This window comes from Protomyctophum parallelum, assembly GCF_964188405.1.
Source record: "Protomyctophum parallelum genome assembly, chromosome: 20".
Lineage (NCBI taxonomy): Eukaryota > Metazoa > Chordata > Actinopteri > Myctophiformes > Myctophidae > Protomyctophum > Protomyctophum parallelum.
The window spans coordinates 7695666-7708165 of record NC_139718.1 but is presented as its reverse complement, the minus strand read 5'-3'; the positions used below and the strand labels follow the sequence as shown (position 1 = coordinate 7708165).

The 12500-nt window shown below is 47.2% G+C and overlaps 1 protein-coding gene across 1 annotated transcript in view; it reads right to left on the bottom strand.

Moving 5' to 3' along the window:
- The window catches only part of LOC310878436 (protein phosphatase 1 regulatory subunit 37-like), a gene marked incomplete at both ends in the record, with an annotated part of 35250 nt that overhangs the window by 7825 nt on the left and 14925 nt on the right, over positions 1–12500 (bottom strand). Inside the window, 3 exon segments of the mRNA XM_083792766.1 lie at positions 4555–4674; positions 5075–5175; positions 10122–10167. Coding sequence (XP_083648892.1) covers positions 4555–4674; positions 5075–5175; positions 10122–10167 — 267 coding nt within the window.

Below are 12500 nucleotides of genomic sequence, written 5' to 3'. Positions count from 1 at the left end.
AAATAGCAAAAATAGCAAAACCTACAAGCTCGTAGCACGAGCTTGTAGTTTTTCAATAGCTAAAGCATAACAGAATGCTTGAAACACCAAAAGGACCGAGACCATATTCCACTAAATGTCTTCTAAATTATGACAGTTTTCTGGAGAATGTCTATTTGTATCAGTGGTTCTCAAACTATTTCATGTCAAGGACTCTTATTATTTTATTTTTAAATAGCAGATCGTATAGCCACGCTATGCCACGGTACGAGCGCTATGAGCTTTTCAATAGCAAAAGTATAGAACATAATGCTCAAAACCACCAAAAGGTGTTCCCGTCCTGAATGGGTTTAACCCATTTTGGGCGGAAACCCTGACAGGCTCTGATCCCAGGCCAGCAGCAGGGTAGAGAGAGAGAGAGAGCACCCCGACAGGCTCTGATCCCAGGCCAGCAGCAGGGTAGAGAGAGAGAGAGAGCACCCTGACAGGCTCTGATCCCAGGCCAGCAGCAGGGTAGAGAGAGAGAGAGAGAGAGCACCCCGACAGACTCTGATCCCAGGCCAGCAGCAGGGTAGAGAGAGAGAGAGAGCACCCCGACAGGCTCTGATCCCAGGCCAGCAGCAGGGTAGAGAGAGAGAGAGAGCACCCCGACAGGCTCTGATCCCAGGCCAGCAGCAGGGTAGAGAGAGAGAGAGAGAGCATCCCGACAGGCTCTGATCCCAGGCCAGCAGCAGGGTACATATGGTCCCCGGTGTCGTGAGCCACGTATACTGCAGCACCGCGTTGGCATCGAGCGCCACAACGTTAAAGAAATGACATCAGCGCTTTGGCAGTCCACGGGAAAACGCAACACTGGTAAAGCAACCAGAGGTCACGCCACGGCGCAAAGTTATGTTCAACTATAAAGTGAACTAGACTCGAACTCTGTGTTGATTTCTCAAAGGCTTTTGATTCAATGGACAGAGCCACATTTTTTTGAAATTCTTAAATTATATATGGTATCCCCGACAAAATGATCAATGCCATAAAAGTTATGTATACAAACGCCTGGCCTGGCCTCTCAGTGCAGTGCACGTTGGGATCCAACGCTCGCTCACCGCTGAGAAGAATAGAGTGGAAAAACTGGAGAATAGGGGATGGAAAATGGTCGAGAGAGAGAGAGGGAGAGAGAGAGAGAGAGGACCGCACCGGAGCGAGGCTTTGCTCCGAGTGTGGACCATATCGTCACCATCTGGCGTCAAACACTCGGGCCGGGTGAAAGAAAGGTAGAGAGAGAGAGAGAGAGAGAGAGTGAGAGAGCTCGGGCCAATAGCAGTGCCCTGACACTGGACTGACCCCCCCCCCTCTCTATCTCTATTCTTGCTGACATCAAATGGTTTGTGAGAAGGCAAAAAACAACCCCCAGATGTCACAACGAGAGGAAGCAGCTAGAGATGGACGCGCACGCACGCACGTGCACACGGCCGCACGCACGCACGCACAGTCGCACACACGGTACAGTCGAAGCCAAATCCCACCTTGTCTTGTGTCAAATCCCCTCCTCTATCTAGACCCCACTGTGAAGTGTAAAGGATATCAGTGACTGGTGCCGCATGGAGTGGAAGTGAAACATAAAATAAAGATCCTGATGAATTATTGTCGACACAGCGCTTTGTTCCATTAACCCATTTTGACCTGGGAACGATTCTACAAATGTCTTCTAAATCCTGACCGTTTTCTGAACAACCCCATGTTTCTATGTCATTCGTTCTCAAACATTTTCATGTCTATGACCCCCACAAATTATGTCATTGGCCGCCGACCCCCATCTGAGAAATATGTTGTTCCAACTTCCAGGGACCTTATTGCCAGAAGCAAAGATTTGAGTTAAAAACATTCGCTCTGAAAGGATATATTCAAACATTTGGGCCACATTTTCACGATTTTTCATAAATAGCATACCTACAAGCTCGTGGCGCGGCACTTCGGTGCCACGCTATGAACTTTCAATAGCTAAAGTTTAACATAATGCTTAAAACACCAAAAGGGGTTCCCGCGCAAAATGGCTTAAAGACACATTTTCTTACAACACGGAAAACATCATACGACATGGCATGATTCATCATGTGTATGTGAAATATTGAGTGCTCAATCCTTCAGGGCACGTTTTAATTTGCCCCCATTTAGTTTCTTTTCCTCTCTGATTCCAGGGTATATTATTCTGAATCCGCCTGTCAAGACAGAAACCTCCCAACTCCATTATTCTATTAAGTTCTTTCGTAAATGAATGCCCTTATACTTCACCGTACGTAGGTGTCACTCACAAGTAGCGAACATGGCAGATCGGTATACTGTAAGCTCACGAACACGCGCCTGGAGGCCACGTGTCGTGAGCTTGTAGATCGTCTATTTTAAAATTATTTAAAAAAAGAAAAAAGTAGGAACGGTTTCAGACATACAAGGGTTCCACCAGACGGCAACGATTTGCTGTATTATTATTGTCACAGTATGACAGCTCATGTGGACTTATGGCCTATACAGTGTATATATACGCCATGCCTGTGTCACTCAAACTCCATTTGTCAACGTCCACAATACATGGCGAGGGCATAATTGCTATGAGACACAAAGGACAGCTTTGGGAGGCTAGCTATAGCGTACGCACTGGTCTCCGATCACCCCCCCCCCCCACCCCACCCCCCCACCCCACCCCCATAGCTGAAATATCTCCACATTATCCCATTCTGACCGGGCACCCATTTTGGTGTCGGCATCATGTTATGCTTTAGCTATTGAAAAATAGCAGACCTACAAGCTCGTAGCGCGCCACCGAGTGGCGCGCTACGAGCTTGTAGGTCTGCTATTTTTGAAAAATCGAAGAGCGACTGACATTTTTAGAATCTGATCTCAGGTCAGAATGGGTTCATCAGACCAGTGTGTGTCCGGCGGAAACCTCGTATGAATCTGATCTCAGGTAGAATGGGATATACAGGAGCGTGCTGTGCTATACCTGCCTACCTGTATGATGGTTGCAGAGAGAGAGAGAGAGAGAGATTACTTACACAGTAACATTTCAGAGTCAAATGTTGAGAATTGTTTTGTAGCCTATATGGACTCTATTTTCATACATGCTAAACCCCTTACCCCTAAACTTTTTTTCATATATATATATTTTTTTACTATTTTGAAAAACATTTTTGAATCGTTCAACTAGCCGATCTACATCGACAAGTTGTGAGCTTGTAGATTGGCTATATAACCATTCAAAAATGTTTTTCAAAATAAAACAAAAACAAAAAAGAAAGACTAAGGGGTTTAGAATGGACGAAATTATGTTTATTGTTTACCTCATTTAGGCCTGATGGTGCGGTCACACCGAATATTGAATTATTTTCAATGGTAACGGAGCATTTTCTGCAAAATTATACACTCTTCCCATTAAAAAGCATTGGCAGAATCAAGGTATAGAATTAAACTTTGGCGTTTACATAATAGTAGAGATAAAGTACAATATTCGCTGCTGAGATGTATAGCGGAGCAGAAGCAAAAGTACTGGAAATTGGAATTACTCAAATAAAGTAAAGATACTTCAAAATAAGTAAATGTATACTTTCCACCACTGCACTTATAGATGACTAGACTCCTGCAGAGCTTGCAGTAAATAAATCATCCTCCACTTTCTTCGACAACTGATAAAAAATATATATATCTAAACAAATAAATAACACATATTCTTCCAGGAAACCAACTTTGAAGTTGTTGCGTATATAGGTGGTGGTCACAATCACCTCCCCCCCCCCCCCCCCCCCCCCTAATCTGGTTTTGCAAAAGTCAGTCAGGAATAACATTTGGGATCGACCAGAATACATTTTCATCTACTCACAGCTAATCAGTCATCCCTGCTAATGATGCTTGCGCTACAATGCAGTCTGTATGTGCGAGCGTGCGAGCGTGCGTGTGTGCGTGCGTGCATGCGTGCGTACGTGCATAAGCGTGCGGTCATGGTTGTAATGTATGTGTGCATGCGTGCGTGTATAGGCTATAAGTATGAATGTGCGTTTGTGTGTAAGCATACAGTAGGTAGGCCTATATGGTATTGTGCATTCATTGTAAATGCATTTATATGGTGCCTTTCTCCAAATTGCTTTACATTAATGTGCATTGCATTCCATTGCATTGCATTCACACAGACGGCGGACAAAACCACACCAGAGATGAATCTGCTCACTGGAAGCATGGTTTAGGCGTTCAGTTTAGGACAGGGATCGAACCGGAAACGGCCGCTCTTACCCCTCTGAGCCACTGTATGCGCGGCCATTATACGCGCGCTTCCTTTTTGTGTGTTTGCCTGTGTGTGCGCGCGAGAGTTATTCGCCAAAACATCCCACCGGGATGAGAAACCTCTCACCCCGCGCTCGCATTTTCAATTCATGTAGGCCCTATACTGCGCGGCAAAACTCACTTTCTGCAAAAAGTACAATATATATATATATATATATCCCGAAAAAGAAAGAGAGAGAGAGAGAGAACACGAAGAGAAGAATATACTGTTGCAAGCGTATAGTGTGCTGTATGTATACAGTACGTCAGCCCAACCTGCTTTATCAAATGAGCGAGGGCCCTCCACGCCGACGCCCCGATGCTGCCGTTGTCAGACATGTCGAGATGGGTTGTCGATTCATAGTACAAAATCATATCCAGCAGAGACGCCGCTCCCTGGGAGGGAGAGAGAGGGGGAGAGAGAGAGAGAGAGAGGGAGAGGGAGAGAGAGAGGGAGAGAGAGAGAGAGAGAGAGAGAGAGAGGGGGAGAGGGAGAGAGAGACAGAGAGAGATGAAGAGAGGATGGCCTCCTAAATTTGACAGCGATGTTATATGAAGTTCTTTTGGAAGGCAAAAGAAATACAAAATCAAAAAAAACTAACGCACCTATAATCTGATACAGGAGGGTTGCGCTGAATATATGAAACGGTGTCGGAGTGGAAGATGGTCTATATAGAATGTGTGTGTGTGTGTGTGTGTGTGTGTGTGTGTGTGTGTGTGTGTGTGTGTGTGTGTGTGTGTGTGTGGGAGGGAGGGAGTGCGGGGGATACGTTTATTTTTTACTCATAAAACTCACATTTTCCTCGAGCCGGGCGGCTCGCAGATTGATGAAATCAAAGTGCAGCGATTTCAGGATGACTTCCAGTGCCTCGCAGGAACGGTGGTCTAATCTCTCACCTGGGTTAGACAGACAGCAATCAAAACACAAGATAATTGGGGGGGAGGGGGGGGGGGGTTTGTTAGCAGGCAAAATTGCGGCGCCGTCGGATCAGAGACGCTACGCTTTCCTTTCCCTTTTTTAATTTATTTTTTTCATAGTTCAAAATGGAAATTGCTTTTTTATTTATTTTTGGCAAAGCCACGCACAAAAACAACTTCTCTTTCGAGTAGGCCTACATAATCTCTCCAACTTTTGCCTCTGTGTTGGTATGAATAAAGTTCTGAGTTTCCCAATCTAAAATCGAGAGAAGGAAATCATTTGCTTCACTTCGACACGCACAACGTTTATTTTGATTATTGTGCTTTTCTTTTTCTTTTCTTTTTTTATCGTGATTAAAAGTTCAAATGCAATTTTCCATGATTGCGCTTCAGAAATGTGTGAGGAAAACGGTGTAAAAAAACCCCCACATAACCCGTCACATAAAATGAACATTGACTAAAATAATCCAGTGGATGCCCTCAACCCTGTTATCCAAAAAAAACATCTTAACCTAATCTCGTTGCTTTCAATCAGAGTTGGGATTTATCTCCCCTCTGCGTATACGACGTCTGCAGCTGTGTATATTTAAGCTGTTTACTGTTTACATTTAAATACTTTGTATTTAAATGTTCGATTTATCCTTTCAACCATTCAGTTTCAACCAACAGTGATTTGAACATGTCGGAAGCATGTGGGTGCATTCCCCCGCTTAATCAGGACATGCTCGTATAGTATGCTTGCGTATTAGTTTAGAATCGGTCGCACAACCGTTTCGCTCGGCGAAAACTAGAGATGTCCCGATACTGTATCGTTATCGGAAAAGTATCAGTATCGGCACCTTATTTGTCATATCGGGTCATATCGGTATCGGCAGTCTAACCACAGATCCGATGCAGGAGTAAGGGGTTGACACAATGGCAGGTAAAATTGCCCAAACTGCAAGTGCACATTTGAGTGAGGAGTCTGTGTGCTGTCATGCTGTCGTGCTGTGTTTACACACAGCACGAGATATATAGCCAGATAACAAACACAACACGAGATGCCAACACTGGTATCGTATTCAGTATCGGTATCGGTTAACACAGAAATGGTGGCATCGGATCGGGAACTAAATAAGTGTATCGGGACATCCCTAGCGAAAGCTGCAGATCGCGGTGCGAGTCGCGACACGACGTGAGCTTGTAAATCTGCCATTTCCCTTTTCCGTCACGTGACAAAGTCTAGTCAGACTCATAGCGACGTGGCGGACAGTGGCATCGGATCACGGTATAGTCCGGTGGATTCCTTCCGTCTCGGCCGGTGTGGGGCCGTGGCCCTCAGGGGCCCTTCGGGGGAAATCGGGCCGTGCGGTACTGGGTTCGAGACCCTGAAAAGGGCTCCTGTGGACCTTCGTTTGGCCATTGATTTTGTTAAATGTATAGGGTCAAAAAGATGATAACACGACAGTTTCACGCACGCGCGCACTATGGGGCTGGGAGGCCCCCAAAATAAATTGCGGCCCAGGGGCCCTGGTGGGGGTTAATCCGTCCCTGCTTCCGAGCTGATCGGGCATCACGTGAAAAAGTCACGCAACGTGTCATCTTTCAAGTCACGGATGGAGAGAGAGAGACCATCTTTGATGGCTACAGAGACACCACCCTGCTCCCACCCACCCACACTCTCCTTTCTCTCTGTAAATCGTTATCTCCGCAGCCAAGACGGGGCAGAGGAATGTTCACACATGGCTCCAGGGCAGGCCCACCTCCCCGTAGAGCCACCGGGGCAAAGAAGAAGAAGAAGAAGAAGAATTAAGAATAATTAAGAAGAAGAAGACGAAGGGGTGTCAGTCACGGCCGGTGGGGTCGTGTGGCGGTTGATGATAATTTATTAATTTATCTGTAGCCATTAGCATAATTATTCGCCGTGGTGTTCCCGATATCTTTTCTCCCTTGTACTTCTTAGCGGTAATCACTTAACTCGTATGGTCAGAGGAGGGGTGAGAGAGAGAGAGAGAGAGAGAGAGAGAGAGAGAGATCTGAAATCCCATTTGGTATGGTATATAATCCTCGCTGCATGGGGAAGATAATATACGGGCGTGCATCACCCGCGGTCAGATTACATCAGCTTGTGACAACACAGAGGGGGTGAGTGAGGGGGGGGGGGGGGGTTGACCTCCGTCTTGGGGAACACACTCCACATCGACGGGGTGTGTGTGTGTGTGTGTGTGTGTGTGTGTGTGTGTGTGTGTGTGTGACTGTGTATGCGTGCATGTTGAATGTGTGTGTTTGGTTCCCGACCGTGTGTGTGTGTTTGCGTAAATATGTAAGTGTTTCTGTCTGTGTGTGCGTGGGTGCGTGTGTGCGCGCACTTACGTATAGCCTACAGTGGAGTCAACAAACTGCTGAAAGTGTTATTATAGGTCCTTTAATTTGGTTCTTCCTTCGGTAACTCTGATGGATTAAATGATTGTTTTACATAATCATTTGCTTCTGGCAGTTGCCACTAATCTCATTTGAAATTGGATTGCATATAAGTTGCATGGACTTGAAATCACGCATACTCTGAGAGAATTACTAGACTAAAATGATGTCCTTAAATTTCAATTGATATTAACATTGTTATGAGAGAATTGTGTTGTGAGCCTCTAGATGAAAACGGGGTTTAAAGTGCACCGTTATTTTCGCCGGGGACCCCCCCATTCAAGGACCCCCTGAGTATAGGGATGGAACTCGTAAAGGTGTATTGATCCTTATTGATCCTGATTATTGATTATTGATAAAGGCTTTTATAGAACCCACTATTGAGCGTTTTCTAATATATTGTGGAAAGACGTGAGATGACAAATTCTGACCAGAACTGGTATATATTTTTTTTTATTGGCCAGAGGGCTGTGAGTTTGTGGCATGACCACTTATCTAAAATGAAATGAAGATGACAAAGACATTTTAAATGTTTTTTGCCCATTTAAAACAACCATTCTTTAATGTGCAATAAGTTTAAATGGCTTTATATGATGCATATTATTGATAATTACTATAAATATCCACGTATCTTCGGCTCTTTATAAACAGAACATGCATCTATTTAACCAAAAATTGCTGACATAATAACAAACACACAATTTCAGCAAATACACCACTTATCTACTATCTATCTAACAGACAGAAGGAAATTGAGCATTTTAATATTGAAGAAACTGGGTTCTGTTCTGTGTGTACCGTCACTTGAAAGCGTAACATTGTTTCCGCTGTGCATGCTGGTTGGCAGGTATCGCTACATTAGCTTCGGATGTCTTAGACCGTCATGTTTGTGCCAGCGTGGATGTCTCTGTAGACCGACATGTTTGTGCCAGCGTGGATGTTCAGACCGACATGTTTGTGCCAGCGTGGATGTTCAGGTTTGTGCCAGCGTGGCTGTTTAGACCGAACATTCACCCACCAACCACCCGCTTAACCGACATGTTTGGCCAGTGTGGCTGCCACTCGCGGGATGTTTAGACCGACATGTTTGTGCCAGCGTGGATGTTTAGACCGACATGTTTGTGCCAGCGTGGATGTTTAGACCGACATGTTTGTGCCAGCGTGGTGTAGACCGACATGTTTGTGCCAGCGTGGATGTTCAGACCGACATGTTTGTGCCAGCGTGGATGTTCAGACCGACATGTTTGTGCCAGCGTGGCTGTTTAGACCGACATGTTTGTGCCAGCGTGGCTGTTTAGACCGACATGTTTGTGCCAGCGTGGCTGTTTAGACCGACATGTTTGTGCCAGTGTGGCTGTTTAGACCGACATGTTTGTGCCAGCGTGGATGTTTAGACCGACATGTTTGTGCCAGCGTGGATGTTTAGACCGACATGTTTGTGCCAGCGTGGATGTTTAGACCGACATGTTTGTGCCAGCGTGGGTGTTTAGACCGACATGTTTGTGCCAGCGTGGATGTTTAGACCGACATGTTTGTGCCAGCGTGGATGTTTAGACCGACATGTTTGTGCCAGCGTGGGTGTTTAGACCGACATGTTTGTGCCAGCGTGGGTGTTTAGACCGACATGTTTGTGCCAGCGTGGATGTTTAGACCGACATGTTTGTGCCAGCGTGGGTGTTTAGACCGACATGTTTGTGCCAGCGTGGATGTTTAGACCGACATGTTTGTGCCAGCGTGGATGTTTAGACCGACATGTTTGTGCCAGCGTGGATGTTTAGACCGACATGTTTGTGCCAGCGTGGATGTTTAGACCGACATGTTTGTGCCAGCGTGGGTGTTTAGACCGACATGTTTGTGCCAGCGTGGATGTTTAGACCGACATGTTTGTTCCAGCGTGGGTGTTTAGACCGACATGTTTGTGCCAGCGTGGATGTTTAGACCGACATGTTTGTTCCAGCGTGGGTGTTTAGCCCGACATGTTTGTGCCAGCGTGGATGTTTAGACCGACATGTTTGTGCCAGCGTGGGTGTTTAGACCGACATGTTTGTGCCAGCGTGGCTGTTTAGACCGACATGTTTGTGCCAGCGTGGATGTTTAGACCGACATGTTTGTGCCAGCGTGGCTGTTTAGACGGCCATGTTTGTGCCAGCGTGGCTGTTTAGACGGCCATGTTTGTGCCAGCGTGGCTGTTTAGACGGCCATGTTTGTGCCAGCGTGGCTGTTTAGACGGCCATGTTTGTGCCAGCGTGGGTGTTTAGATGTATTTCTTGGGTCGCCTCTCAGTGTGCGAGAGTCTTTATTTTTTGTACTGCTCACCGCTCAGCACCTGCCCAAGTTTGGGTTGGATGTGCATGTCTTTGCTCCCTTCTTTGGGTCGCCTCTTGTCTCATTAAAACATGACGTCATGGGCCGCTATGTGCTCGTATACAACGGGCTCGACAAGCCCAACGCTTTTTTGATAAATGTTTTTATGGAGTTTGTATAACGGGCTCGTTCGGGTTTCGACTCGGGTGCATCGATCTTACCTTGGAGATCCAGACATGTCACCCTGCCTCCCACGCAGCTGGCCTTCTGTTGGCGTGTGACGAGGACCGGAACCACAGACAGACAGACAGACAGACAGACAGACATGAGGCGTGAACAACATGTTTTTATCATGCATCACTCTCGCGCGCGTGCACGCACCCACCCACGGCCCGCACACTGACACACGGGCCTCCACATCCACGCCCACTCGCTTGTCGAGCAGAGCGCCGTGGCGAGCGAGCGAGCGATTGAGCGGCGGCAGCCCAGCGTGAATTATGGATTTCACACAGTTTATATACCGCCACCGTCGACGCCGCGGCGAACACCGCGCACTAATTAACCAGTGTATAATAATTAGAAACAGCTGGTCATCCGTTGACGTGTTCATTGCGCCATGCAGCCACGTGCTCGCCGCCGTCCCACGTACGTTATGTATATATGTCTAATTTGACTGCATCCGTCAACCCGCGCTGCTGCATGACGGCGTGCGCGCGGCTCAAACGGTAATCTGTGTTTTTTCCCCTCGCCGAAGACGAGGTGCGGAAACGCCCAGGGATGACGGGAGCTCAGTTCTGATTGGTACACATGATTAGAGAGAAAACGATAATATCCATTTTGGACTGAGGCCGATTCTAAGAAAAGGTCTTCTATAAAATCCTAACAGTTTTCTGAAGAACGCAGCATGTTTCTATGTCAGGTGTGCTCAACCTTTTGCATGTCAAGGACCCCCAGAATTATCAGTATTTTGCCACCGACCCCCATCTGAAAATATGTTGTTCCAGGGACCCCCCCCCCCCCCCCAAGGATTTGAGTTAACCCATTCTGAACGGGAACCCATTTTGGTGTTGGCATCATGTCGTGCTCAAGCTCATATCGCGCCACCGAGTGGCGCGATACGAGCTTGTAGGTCTGCTATTTTTTTTTTTATCGAAGAACGACTGACATTTTTAGAATCTGATCTCAGGTCAGAATGGGTTAATCAGACCAGTGTGTGTCCAGTGGAAAACCTCGTATGAATCTGATCTCAGGTCAGAATGGGTTAAAAAAGGTCTAGGACAATGTAACAGGGACAGACTCCATCTCCCAGAGGTCTAGCACAATGTAACAGGGACAGACTCCATCTCCCAGAGGTCTAGCACAATGTAACAGGGACAGACTCCATCTCCCAGAGGTCTAGCACAATGTAACGGGACAGACTCCATCTCCCAGGGGGTCTAGCACAATGTAACAGGGACAGACTCCATCTCCCAGAGGTCTAGGACAATGTAACGGGGACAGACTCCATCTCCCAGAGGTCTAGGACAATGTAACAGGGACAGACTCCATCTCCCAGAGGTCTAGGACAATGTAACGGGGACAGACTCCATCTCCCAGAGGTCTAGGACAATGTAGCCTCGATACCCAGGCTTTCATTTCGTCTGCGCGAAAGATGAAAGCCTGGAAAAAGCCGTGGGCTGAACCAGTCTAAAAGTGGGAGTCAACCCTTCCGGGTGGGCGTCGCTCTAAATGATGTGACGTAGCGCTGCACTAGGGGGGAGAGGAGGGGCCGGGGGTGACGGACAGATCGATGAGATCCAATCAGGGTGCGCGCATTTCTGAGACGCGACCCTCTCATCTAGGCCAGAAATGTCTCTGCTTAGGTCAGGCTAAGGACAATGTAACAGGGACAGACTCCATCTCCCATGCAGAGGTCTAGCACAATGTAACGGTGACAGACTCCATCTCCCAGAGGTCTAGCACAATGTAACAGGGACAGACTCCATCTCCCAGAGGTCTAGCACAATGTAACAGGGACAGACTCCATCTCCCAGAGGTCTAGCACAATGTAACAGGGACAGACTCCATCTCCCAGAGGTCTAGCACAATGTAACGGGGACAGACTCCATCTCCCAGAGGTCTAGGACAATGTAACAGGGACAGACTCCATCTCCCAGAGGTCTAGCACAATGTAACGGGGACAGACTCCATCTCCCAGAGGTCTAGCACAATGTAACAGGGACAGACTCCATCTCCCAGAGGTCTAGCACAATGTAACGGTGACAGACTCCATCTCCCAGAGGTCTAGCACAATGTAACAGGGACAGACTCCATCTCCCAGAGGTCTAGCACAATGTAACAGGGACAGACTCCATCTCCCAGGGGGTCTAGCACAATGTAACAGGGACAGACTCCATCTCCCAGAGGTCTAGCACAATGTAACAGGGACAGACTCCATCTCCCAGAGGTCTAGCACAATGTAACGGGGACAGACTCCATCTCCCAGAGGTCTAGGACAATGTAACAGGGACAGACTCCATCTCCCAGAGGTCTAGCACAATGTAACGGGGACAGACTCCATCTCCCAGAGGTCTAGCACAATGTAACGGGGACAGACTCCA